This window comes from Mustela nigripes, chromosome 8 (genome assembly GCF_022355385.1).
Source record: "Mustela nigripes isolate SB6536 chromosome 8, MUSNIG.SB6536, whole genome shotgun sequence".
Classification (NCBI taxonomy): domain Eukaryota; kingdom Metazoa; phylum Chordata; class Mammalia; order Carnivora; family Mustelidae; genus Mustela; species Mustela nigripes.
Window position 1 is genome coordinate 74,060,945 of NC_081564.1, and position 12,221 is coordinate 74,073,165.

General features: G+C 46.5%; 1 protein-coding gene across 3 annotated transcripts in view; it reads right to left on the bottom strand.

Moving 5' to 3' along the window:
• Nucleotides 1-11,693, bottom strand: part of FECH (ferrochelatase) — a 32,495-nt gene extending 20,802 nt beyond the window's left edge. Inside the window, exons 1-4 of one of the 3 annotated variants that reach the window (XM_059409732.1) lie at nt 11,427-11,692; nt 6,868-6,994; nt 2,461-2,580; nt 943-1,091 (exon numbers count right to left, since the gene is read on the bottom strand). In XM_059409732.1, the coding sequence (XP_059265715.1) occupies nt 943-1,091; nt 2,461-2,580; nt 6,868-6,994; nt 11,427-11,493 (463 nt within the window). In that variant the 5' untranslated portion in view covers nt 11,494-11,692. Of the gene's footprint in view, nt 1-942; nt 1,092-2,460; nt 2,581-6,867; nt 6,995-11,245; nt 11,351-11,426 lie in introns of those variants that run through there. The other 2 variants (XM_059409733.1, XM_059409734.1) reach the window with 2 other exon arrangements.
• Between the last annotated feature and the right edge of the window lie 528 nt (nt 11,694-12,221).

A 12,221-nucleotide genomic window follows, 5' to 3' on the forward strand; every position in this document is an offset into this window, starting at 1 on the left:
TTCTGCATTAGAGGTTCTCAGAGGATGGTTACTAGCTGCACGCAGTCCTCCAGCACCTCATGCTAGCCAGTATCGCTGAGCGCCAAGAGCAGCTGCTGAAAGTTGCTTACAGTCTCACGGCTGCCCTGACAACTAACAAATTCTGCTCTGTTCATCTAACTAGCTTTCTGCACAGAAAGGAAAGGCACTAACAGCAGCCCTGTTCCATTTCCCAATGATTTCTTTCCGGGACAATGAGATCTGCATCTTTTCTTCATAGTATATGGCCTCTTTCTTTTTCTCTCTCTTTTTTTTAATTTTAATTTATTAGACAGAGAGAGAGATCAGAAGTAGGCAGAGAGGCAGACAGAGAGAGAGAGAGAGAGAAGCAGGCTTCCCTCTGAGCAGAGAACCCAATGCAAGGCTCAATCCCAGGACTCTGAGATCACGACCTGAGCAGAAGGCAGAGGCTCAACCCACTGAGCCACCCAGGTGCCCCTGGCCTCTTTCTTATGATCTAGCTCAACTTAACCCACACCTCAAACTTCCTTTTTTTTTTTTTTTTTTTGAAGATTTTATTTGACAGAGAGAAAGAGATCACAAGTAGGCAGAGAGAGGAAGGGAAGCAGGCTCCTGCCTAGCAGAGAGCCTGATGTGGGGCTCGATCCCAGGACCCGGGGATCATGACCTGAGCTGAAGGCAGAGGCTTTAAACCACTGAGCCACCCAGGTGCCCCTCAAACTTTCTTTTGAAACTAATTGTTCCAAATCTTTTGCTCTTTCCTCTGCAACATAAGGAAGTAACAGGCTACATGGCCCACAACAAAGGATAATACCTGGAGGAGAGAGTTAAGGGACCATGCATCACACAGGAACCCCCCAGAACTGCACCTACCACCCAGTCGTGATCGGGTCTTCAGATCTGATTTGCAAGAACAAGGCCAGTGAGACGGTGATTAAGTACCTGTGTGTGGGGACAACTCATCCAGCAGCTTCACCATGCCTTCTCCCTGCGTGGAGGTCCACATCTTGATGGGAGACCCGCCTCCAATCCTGCGGTACTGCTCCTGAATTTTGGGGGTTCGACGTTTGGCGATGATTGGCGCCAGCTTGCTAAATCATTTAACAGGTAGTTAAGTGGGTCTTATTCCACCTGAGCAACCTCAGAAACTACTCAATAGAAAAGATAAGCAAAATTATAAGAAGAGCCTAAGTATATCAAGCCTTTAAAAACAGAAGACTTGAGTGACAACAGCCAGCTCTTTTGCCCTTGAGTAGACAGCAAACTAAACGCTCTCGGAGAGGTGGCCACCTCTGCCCCACGTGACATTCTAGCAACACAGCCTGAAGAAGCAGGACACCGAACATTCAGGCACAGACCCTAGATGCGTGCGAGCCACTGTCTTAGCAATGTCTGATCCTACACCTAGTAGGAAGTGGGATATAGAAGACACTGGGAAGCATATATTCCTCTTACTTTAAGAAAACGCATATTAATCATACATTTGCATCTGTGAGCAAAGAAGTACACAAACCACACGAATGTTCATTTTAACATGAAAACAAGATAAATGTCCACCATGAGCCACACGTTAAATAAATTAAGGTATGACTCAACAATGCAATTCTATACAGTCATGGAAAAAAAACAATAAGCCAGATCTATGTAATGTGTTCTGGACCAATCTCCAAGATACATTAAGTTTAAAGAAAAAAATAACAGCAAAGTGTTAAATAATGGACATAAGTACATTCACATTTGTGTTAGAACCGGGAGGATATACATGTGCATGCATACCTATATATCTATATCTGTAAATAAAGATATGTATATGCTTGCATATGCACAAACTAGTTCTAAATGTAACCAGAAAGATACCTGTACAGTTACAGATTTCTCTATTTCTGGTACAACTGTAACCTCCCAGTGGGTAACTGGAAGGCTGGAATCCCAAGGAAAGGGATACTTGCTTTTTACTGTGAACGTTTTTTCTGCTATTTGCATTTTTTATCATATGCATGTATACATTTTTCTTTACAAAAACCTATTTTAAAAGAGAAGGGAATAAATAAATTGGGGGGGAGATGAAAGGGGAGAGCCACAGTCCATAGTCACAGTATGAATGCATACTAATCACTGCTTCCCTGAGTATTAATCAGCCATTGAGTGCCAAGCACAAATAAGTCTGTAACAATCTTTAAAGGGACATCAGCTGTGTCAGACACCTGCAATTTCCGGAGCTCTGGGAAAGAAAGGGCTCAAGGGGAATTCTACCACCACCCACTTGCTTTCTCTCTCCACTGCAATTCTTGCAGTACCATTTCTCTCTTATACCTAATGGAAAATAACAATGCTGCTCTAGCCACTACCAGATATGTATTAAAACCATTTATTTTTTTTTAACTAAAGAACTGAGGTACACGTAAGGCAAGAGGGACTGCATAAGTTAGGAAGAAGCACAGGTGCTTAGACATATCTTACTTTTGAATAGGAAGCGTCATGAGGTCTCGGTCCAAGAAGAGCCTCAGAAGGAAGTCGTGAACATCCCCCAGCGTTTCAGGGCCGCCCATATTTAGCATCAATATTCCAGTTTTTGGCTTCCTACAGAAAACAAAATGCAATGGTTGATTTGTATCCTCTAAGGTACAATCTTGGTTCAGTAGCAAATCACATCCAATCTGTTCAAAGCAAAGGTACAGAGCTAGAGAGCTATGCACTGGCATCCCATGGCTACCTATCTGGGAATGCACGAGGCTTCCGGTTCCACACGGACCCAGCTCTGACTTTGACCTTGGTCTCCTAGCTCCCTCCATGATTCTGGACTCTCTGGGCTTGAAATGTTTCTCCACTAAACGGTCAGCCCTGAGAAAAGATCCCATGCCTTAGGGACCAAGAGCCAGGTATAAATCTACAATTGTCCTGTGGTTGGAGCAACTGTTCATGTGAATGCCTCACGAATACACAAATGACTTGGTCTCTCTGAGCATCGGTTTCCTCACCTATAAGATAGAGAGTCCACCAACTATCTCAAATGCTGTCTGGAGAACTAAATAGATAGTATACTTAGTTAATTTGCATGACCTGGAACACAGAAGTTCTATTATACACAGAGAAGCCATGGGTTTCCTAGAAGTTTAAACCTCCACAGTATAAAAGCAGCCCATATCTAATTCTTTATCTGCTCCCTTCTCCTTAGTTATTAAATTATTACTGACAAGTTATTTCTTGCTTCTCTGCTGCCTTCTCCAGAGCCTGCCTTTACTCCTTCTTCGTGTCTCCTGCTACAATAAAGTATACACACTTCTCGTGTTGCACTCACCTCTCCACCCTTCATCTACAGCCACTGCTTAGATTCCTACAAGAAATTGCTGTATCTTATTCAAATAGTTCCCAGTCTAAAGAATCAAGCACCGAATAAGCCAGAAGAAGCAAAAAAAGAAAATCAAACAGTTTGGAGGAAGCTAAATAAACAAAAGGACTATGCAAACTCCAAACCTCTAAATTCCAGAGCCGCTCTGGAGCCTGCACAGACTAAACGGAGCCAGGCCAAGATGAGTTTCCCATCCCTACACCCCTTCAGAGTGCAAGATGGAGCCAGAGTGGGACCAAGGGCCTCCTGCATGCTTCCAGTGGCCGCTAGCAGCCCAAGACTGGAGACTTGGAACTCTGAGGTCATAACCAGAGATGAGAGGCCAGAGAACTGGAGGCCTGCGTGGTCCCATGAGTGGTAGCCCTGTGACAGCAGTGAAAGAGCCTGTTGTGGAGACACTAAAGGACAAGGAGTGTTTCTTCCATTCACGTGCTTTTTTTTTGCATTTGTAAAAATTTATATATGATTTACACACCATAAAATCTGACACTTTAAATTACAATCCAGTGGTTTCTAATATATGCACCAAGTTATGTGACCATTACAACTATCTAATTCCTAAACATTTTCATTACCCTGAAAGAATATCTGCCCCCCTCCACCCCCGCAACCTAGAGACATTTCCCATTCTTCCTCCTGCTCATTCTTGGCAACCACTGATCTGCTTTCTGGGTCTATGGATCTGCTTATTCATAGAAATAGAATCACATAGGGGCACCTGGGTGGCTCATTGGGTTAAGCCTCTGCCTTCAGCTCAGGTCATGATCTCAGGGTCCTGGGATCGAGTCCCGCATCTGGGCTCTCTGCTCAGCAGGGAGCCTGCTTCCCTCTCTCTCTCTGCCTGCCTCTCTGCCCACTTGTGATCTCTGTCAAATAAATAAATAAAATCTTTTAAAAATATATTAAAAAAATAGAATCACATAATATGGGCCCTTTGTGTCTGGTTTCTTTCCCTTAGCATACAATTTTCAAGGTCCATCCATGTAACAGCGTGATTGTCAGTACTTCTTTCTTTTTTCTGGCTGAAGTCGTCTCCATTCACTCTTGATAAAGCAGCTGAGAAACGACCAGACTGCAGTTTATGTCAAAGGCCATTGTTACAAATGCGGAGGGGTCCCACTTTCTCACCCTCCTCCATCAAGACCACCTCAACCTACCGCAGTGGCTGAGCTGGCCCTGCCGAGATGGCTTATTTGGAGGACCAGTCCTAATGTGTTCTAAAAAGTCAACAAGATCACAAGCACATTTTTCTTGCAATTTTAAAGAAACACTAAGGTGGTGATAATGTGAGGCAGGACAGTATGTCAAATGTATACAGTTTACAAATGTAATGTATACAATATACATTATACAGTATACGAATGTATACAGTATACATTTGTACAGTAAAAGTATACAGTATACAAATATACAGTATACAAATGTATACAGGAAACTGTTTGCTTAAGCAAACACAAATGAGGCAGAAATCTGAATTTCTCAGCCTAAGTTTCCAAAATAAGAACCAATTCCTGGGGTAAGGGCACTGTTGCATTCCAGGGATGTCAGGGATCTTCCCATTTAGGATGAACTAGGTCCACTTGTTACATCACTGTCTTGGGCCAGCCTTTCTCTTCCTGGGCACTCCTGGCATTCTGAGCTGGATGATCCCCGGCCGTGGAGGGCTGTGCTGCATTTTGCGGGGTTTCAGTAGCATCCTGGCCTCTACTCGCTGGGTGGCAACCACACAAACCCCACCCGAGTTGTGACCACCGAAAATGTCTCCATACATCGCAAATACGCCTGGGGAGTGGGAAAGGAGAGCTTCCCCCTCCCTCTGCTGAGAACCACTGGGTTAGAGGAAGGGGGTTTACTCCCTTTTTTACTAAACCAAGCAACTATTTTGGAAGGTGGTCATTGTCCTACAACTTTTCCACCTCCTCTGTCCAAAAGTCTTATCAATGAATTAACAAGCTGGTATTTAGTTTTCTTTTCTTGATACCTGAAAATTCCAAATTCATTATATTGTGAAACTGTAATACTCCTTTAATCTTTCTTTTTAGACCACCAGTGTTCTGGGATCCTGTGTCTCACCCTCAAAATCTGTGACTCACAATAAATTAAGCGCTTTTTCCCATGGATTGCTGCCAGTTAACAGATTACTGGTTAAGAAACCCCAAGCTAAGAGACTTACCTAAGCCACAGAGGGTATCAATGTGCAAACGAGATTTGGAACTGTTTTCCATCTATAACACCTGAGCTCAGAACAAGAGTGGCTTTGAATTGGATGTTACTCTGCTCTGCAAACCCATGTTTTGTAAACCATGATGAGCTTACACATGAAAGAGATGCACACAATTTGAAAATACCTAAATACACACGCACTTAATTCAAAACTGTGTTGTGCATAACGAATGGCGCATTAGCTGCCCTAGTCCGACACCCTCTATGAGAGAATGTGAAGTGCAGAGCTTTAGCCATGGTCTGTCTCTCCTCCCTCCAGACACAGCCCATGTGACACCAAGATCTGAATGTCAGGTTCCCTTTGTTTGAAGGTAAAAGTATAAATGGCGTAACATATTTAAAACTTCTCCCTCGAAAAGGTTTCAACACTTTGCCTATGGCTCTATCCCCGCCAAGCCTCAGTTTCCTCAGTGTTCAATCAATGTACCCAGAATCACACAATGAAAAATCACACACACAAAATAAGACTACTCATTTTCATAGCCGTATTGCTTTCACGGAACATCCGGTCTAGAGGAAAGGTCAGGAAGTTAATAGCTCACGGCAACTTTCCTTCGTTCACCCTGCTAGGGCTGGACTGTGCTACTTCTGTGAACCTATCTAAATGATTGCCTTCTAGAGTCTTGTGCTGCCTCTGTACCAAGGAAGACGCGGGCACAGCTATGGCTTCCGTTATGGAAGAAGACACCCAAGAACAACGCCGTGCCCGCTGACGTCCACCAGCAAACAGCAGGCCCTTTCTTCCTTTAATAAATCGCAAATCATATTATTTCATTTCTAATTATGCTCACTGTGTTAACAGTGAAAAATAATGGGCAGAGTTTACTATATACACTCTTGATGGATTAGTTATTCTTTATCCTATACAGGACAGACATTTCATAGGGGTAATTATGTTAGGTTTGTAAATACACTTCCAGCATACATATAATTTGTGTTACATGATGTATTCCAGAACTAAATTCCTACATGATTTGCAGACTGTACTGAGCTATGTGTCCTTTAACAAAAGCCCGTGGGATTTTCATTTGTCAAGCATACCTCAATAAAGCTGGGAAAAAAATTTTTAATAAAAATTTTTTAAAATATGTAAAAAATTCCAAAAAAATTAAAAACCTTGCGGGGGGGCGGGGGTGTTTGTGTGTGAGAGAGAGAGCTGTACTCTTCCTGCTATTGAAAGGAAGCCAAGACTAACATCCCACTCTTACATACTGGCATGCCCCAGCAGCTTTCTCCTCAAGCAGCTTGCATCCACAAACAGAAATTCTTATTAGTACCACAAGTTAGAGTCCTACCTCTTCCCCGGTTGCACCTGTGGTTTTGGGGTTCTGGCCGGTTGGGCTGTTTCTGCGGTAGCTGTCGCTGTGGCTCCCATGGACTGGCCCCTCCATGGCTGGCAGGTCCTCGAGCCGCCATGCACCACTGTGACAAAGTTAAAGTAGCAGCATGAAATCTAGCAGGGAAGTAATTCCTTTGGAAGAGGTCCTCAGAGCAGCAATCCTGGATTTAAAACTTAAAGAGATGCTGTAGCACAGGTTTTCCCAGCATTTCTCTGCACATAGGTCAAGGCACTTAAAATCCCTCTGACGAGGTGGGGTGGCGCCCCCTAGGGCTTGTAGGGAGCTTTTTTAGAAACACACCTCCTCACTCAGCCTCAGCAGATTCTGAAACGATCCCTGCACATTTCTGGAAGTTACTGGCAGCAGTGTGCTGCTGATACGAAAGTGAGAAGCTTGCAGAACAGGCTAAGAACCATTGATTTAATGGAGTGGCCATCAAGCCAGTTTTCCACTGTCAGTTGCACAGACCTCATCGACCTATAAGCTTTCTCCCCTAAAGCACCTGTGCTAGGGACCCCGGGGTGGCTCAGTCAGTTAAGTGTCTGCCTTTGGCTCAGGTTGTGGTCCACTGTCCTGGGATCAAGTCCTGCATAGGGCTCCCCCTCCCCCTGCCTGCCATTCCTTTCCCCCTGCTTGTTACTCTCTCTTCCCGCATACGCACTCTCTCTCTCTAACAAATAAATAAATTTAAAATCTGAAAAAAAAAAAAAAAAAAAAAGCACCAGTGCTGAGAACCCTAGCATTGCCTGTGGGCCCTGACAACGGTACTTTAGAGGACCCGTTCTGGCCCTCCTCCTGCTGCAGCCCCCGGCAACCGGGTATGCGGCTTGCACAGCCAAGGATTCAGGGACCCCAGGGTCCATGGCCCACATTCCTGACCAGGCTCCCATGACCCAGAACCCCAGAATTCCCTGTCCCCAGAGCCCCCACACTCAGCGCCAGGGTCTGCACAGGCCTCCTTCCTAGTTCTAGCCTCCTGAGGGCTGGTTGTACCGTCTGTGCAAGCAATTCTTGACCCGACGGAAGCTATGTGCAGGGGCAAGAACAGAGCTCGAACACGCAGACTGGAGTGTCCGCCTGGGCATATGCACAGGACTCTTCACCACACAGGGCAGAGCCGGCAGTGGAAAGAGAAGCAGGGAAGCCTACAGGCCAGAGCCAGCTCTCTACAAGGCAGAGACATTTTCTGACATTTCTTCCAGGGCACGATGAAGGTCTAGCTACCAGTAGTGGAGAAGAGAACATATCTCACAGCTTGTTAGCTGGCTATCCCACATATGCTATGTGGGTCTCCATCTGCACTCTTGCCCTGGCCCCACAAGAGTTAGGTGTGGGCCTGGAGAAGCTTCCTGAACTGAGGAGTCCATGGGCCCTACTTAGCTGTAGCGGGAAAAATCTTCATCCTTAAATGACCTACAGTGAAATTAAACTGAAGCTATCCAGTAGGTCCCCAAGATGGCAATGTGGGACGGAGGTTACTGCGGTGCCCCACCCTGTACACATGACCTCTCCCTTCTCTGCTCTCAAACCAGTTGGTCTGAAATCAGCGGAGATCCGTCTCCTTCTACCCTCCTCCTACTTATGAGTCAGAGGAGACCAGGTAAGGAACTCGGGCTATGCGCCAGCAGATCTGACTGTCCCCAGCTCTGCCACTTACTAGTAATGTACTGGACCCAGGCTACACTCTTTCTGAGCCTTCGCTTCCCCAGTAAAATGTCGACACCTTGCTACCAGGATCCTTGTGATGATTACAGCCAAGGACACCCGTGACGCACTCCTCACAGCACCTGCCACAGATGATCAGTGCTCGCATTAGCTCCATTTGTAAGAGCACAGGGAATACGCCTGCTGATTTTTTTCACCTATCCTGTCTATAAGATATAGGAGAATGGTATCTCCAGGCCCTTTAGATTTCCAACTATCTATATTGTGCACATTCCCAACAGAGCCAATTATGTGAGCTTGTGCTGAACAGTCCTTATTAACTCAAAGTGAAAGTGCAAGAGATTGACGTAAAGAAGTTCAATTCTGCTCAAATGAAGTCTCAAACCAACCCACATCTCCTTATTTTAGACAAGTTTAATTCTGAACTGCATGAGATTTAACCAGGTTCTCAATCATGTCACAACGTCTGTGATTCCTTATATGAATGAGATTATACTGGGTTCCATGGGGTATCAGAATAGAATTTGGGCATTACAAGATTTGACTGCTGGTAATAAGATTTCCCCTGTGAATCTTAAAAAGGGAGTGACAGAAGGGAATGAGAGTGAGACTAGAATCCTCAACTCGTATATTAATACTTCCTCGGACAGTCTGGGAGCTGGGAACTTTTCAAGCTGCTGATCTGTTGCCATGCCCTACGCTTACAGAATCCTCTGTGGTTGAACAAATTCTCAGGGCACTGCTGCTAATAATGGGTCCTCTGTGCTCAGGACTTAGGGTTAATATACCCACCTCTTAAGATCTTCTCTATGACACTCCTCTCCCCTAATGATCTGAAGATTTCAGAGAAACAAAGAGTAGTCTCTGACCAATTAGTATACGTGTAGCTAAAGTTGTTTAATTATTCAAACAAAGGATCAACTGAGACTCCTGAATATACACTCAGCTCACAGCTTAAGAGAAATCCAAAGGAAGAGACAGCATTGTGTGGCAGAGAGTGTCCGAGTTCCAGAGCTGGAGAGATCTCGTGGAAACCCCTGATAGTACCAAACAGGCTGTGTGGCAGCACTTGGGCAACTCAAAGAACTACTCCAAGCCTCACTTTTCTCATCTGTAAAATGGTGATAAGGCTAACCCTGCAGGACTGTTGTGAAGATTAGGAAAAAAATTTTTAATCTACGTCCAGCCCTAACAACAGTACCAGGCACACCACATGTGGTTAAATGAGAAGAATACTCAGTAACAGGGACTTGCCCACTTATGAACCAAGACCAGGTATTCTAATCCTACTTATGTCATGAAAATTAGCAGAAGTTATGTACTATATGGTGACTATTAATAAACACTTAGAGAGGGGAGGCTTTCAAAAAAGAATTATTTTCTGGTATGGCACCAAAATGTTCTAGTGACCCTAATTTATTAATTTTTTTAAAAGACTTTATTTATTTATTTGAGAGAGAGATCACATGTAGGCAGAGAGAGAGGGGGAAGCAGGCTCCCCGCTGAGCAGAGAGCCCAATGCGGGGCTTGATCCCAGGACCCTGAGATCATGACCTGAGCCGAAGGCAGAGGCTTTAACCTTTAGCCACCCAGGCACCCCAAGTGTCCCTAATTTAACACTAATGCTCTTTTTTTTTTTTAATTCTAGAAATTTTTTTCTAATCATGAAAGACATAGATGCTTAATGTAGAAAATTTGGAAAGATAAGGCAAAAAGAAAAAAACAATAATTCATTAACTTACCCACTTTCTAACTTAAAAAATATATATAGTATATACAGTATGTGGCCCACCCCAGGGAGGTTCTTACTGATTCTGTAATATGCTATAAACATAGACATAAGACTTTGCTTTTACACTTGTACCTTCAGAATTTGTTTTCAGAAATATTACTCAATTTTTTCCAACCCAATAATGTTAATTCCTTCATTTCAACAAGATGATTAAGGTATTATAACTACATCTTAAAATCAGAGTCCATAATTCAATTGACTTCAAATCCACTTTTGTTATGGTCTCTGAATCCTTCCACGTAGTTACTTGTAATCTGAACAGCAAATCATTTAAAGCTTCTCATACTGCTCTGTGACCTCAAATGTAGAACCTGTCAGAGTTTCCACAGAAAGGGCGGAAGAAAGAAAACACTAATTCAATCCACCTTCCAGCCCCATTACTGGCACTGCGCGTCCTCTTCCTAAAAGTTAATGCTTTTTGCTCCCAGTACCCTTAGGGACCTGACCCTCAGTATAAACCGGGTCCTAACCATCTTTCTACAAAGGCACCTCTAGTAAGTCGATGGAAATTCAAAGTGGATGGTCTCCATTCCTTCACAGTGGGCACCAGACTGGTGAACTGGGGAACTGCTTAGAAAAAAAAAAATAAGGCAGGTCCGTGCCCAGTCACCATTCAGCAGCGGTGGGCACGCTGCGACCTCCATCAGCAGGGAGGGAACTCCAGGACAGAGGTCCGCGGTGAGGACCACGACGCCTTAGCGACCATCCTCCCTGGCAGGTCTTCCCCTAAGGTTCCCAACAACGCCCTGACGCCCATTACTGATTTTACAGGTAAGAACTAAGGCGCTGACAAACCCCCGCACTGCTCAAGGCCCCCCAGCGACCCGCGTTGCTCCCGGACCCCTCCCGGCCGCGCCCCGCTGACGACCCACGTACCAGCTCTCCCCTCCCAGAGGGCCACCCCTTTCCGGTCCCACCTCCACAGCGCCCCTCGCCCCGTCGCGCGGAGCTTCCTGCGCCGCTCCCGGAAGCCCCCAGGCCCGGGGTCCCCGGCGCCGGCTGCCCCCGCCGTCCCAGGGGCGCGCGCGGCGGCGGCGGCCGCGACAGCCTCACTTACGCCGGTCGCGGAGCAGGGCGCCCGCAGCTCGCACGGCCGCAGCCATGTTTGTGCCTCCCGAAAGCATTCCCGGGGCAGCCTCGCCCGGAACCCGGGTTCCTCCCGCGGTGGCGCGATCGGGTGCCGGGCCCCCAGGCGCCGAGCTGCTGTCACGGCCACCCCAGGCCTTATCTCGCGTCGTCGCCCCCCCTGAGCCTTCACGGCGCGCCGGCTCATTCGCTGCGGGCCGCACCGGGCCGGGGCCTCGGGGGGCGGGGCCAAGGAAGACACGCCCCTCGCCGGAGCCGGCGACCCCGCGGGGCGGTCCGGGGGGTAAAACCCGCCCCGAGCCGCCTTAGTGGCGGCGCCCCACCACCCGGCGGTGCCGGTGCTGGTGCTGGAGCCGGGCTCGGCCCCGGATCACCCTGAACGCATGCCCCGGTGGCCTCTGCCAATTCGGCCAAGTCAGGAACCACAGCCACAACTCGGCAAAGGACTTTCCAGACATTTCCAACACTCTTCCCGGGATGCCGAGGTTGCTTGTGCCTCGGTTCTCCAGTCGGCTTGCCTTCTTACCGCGCCACGGGCAGACCCAGTTCCGTTATGCGTGGTTTGCAGACTAGGGAAGGGAATTGTTTTACGAGACACTCGTGAATGACATATTACTCGATTTCTCTGTAGCGTCTCAATATAGCAGAGTTTGGCAGGTGGGACCAGACATTATTAGCAAACATTATGCTGCTAACAGGAGGAAACGGGAGCCTAGGAAAGGGAGGGCCAGTCCGGCAAACGCGTTTCTGGGGGGTGGGGGGGAAT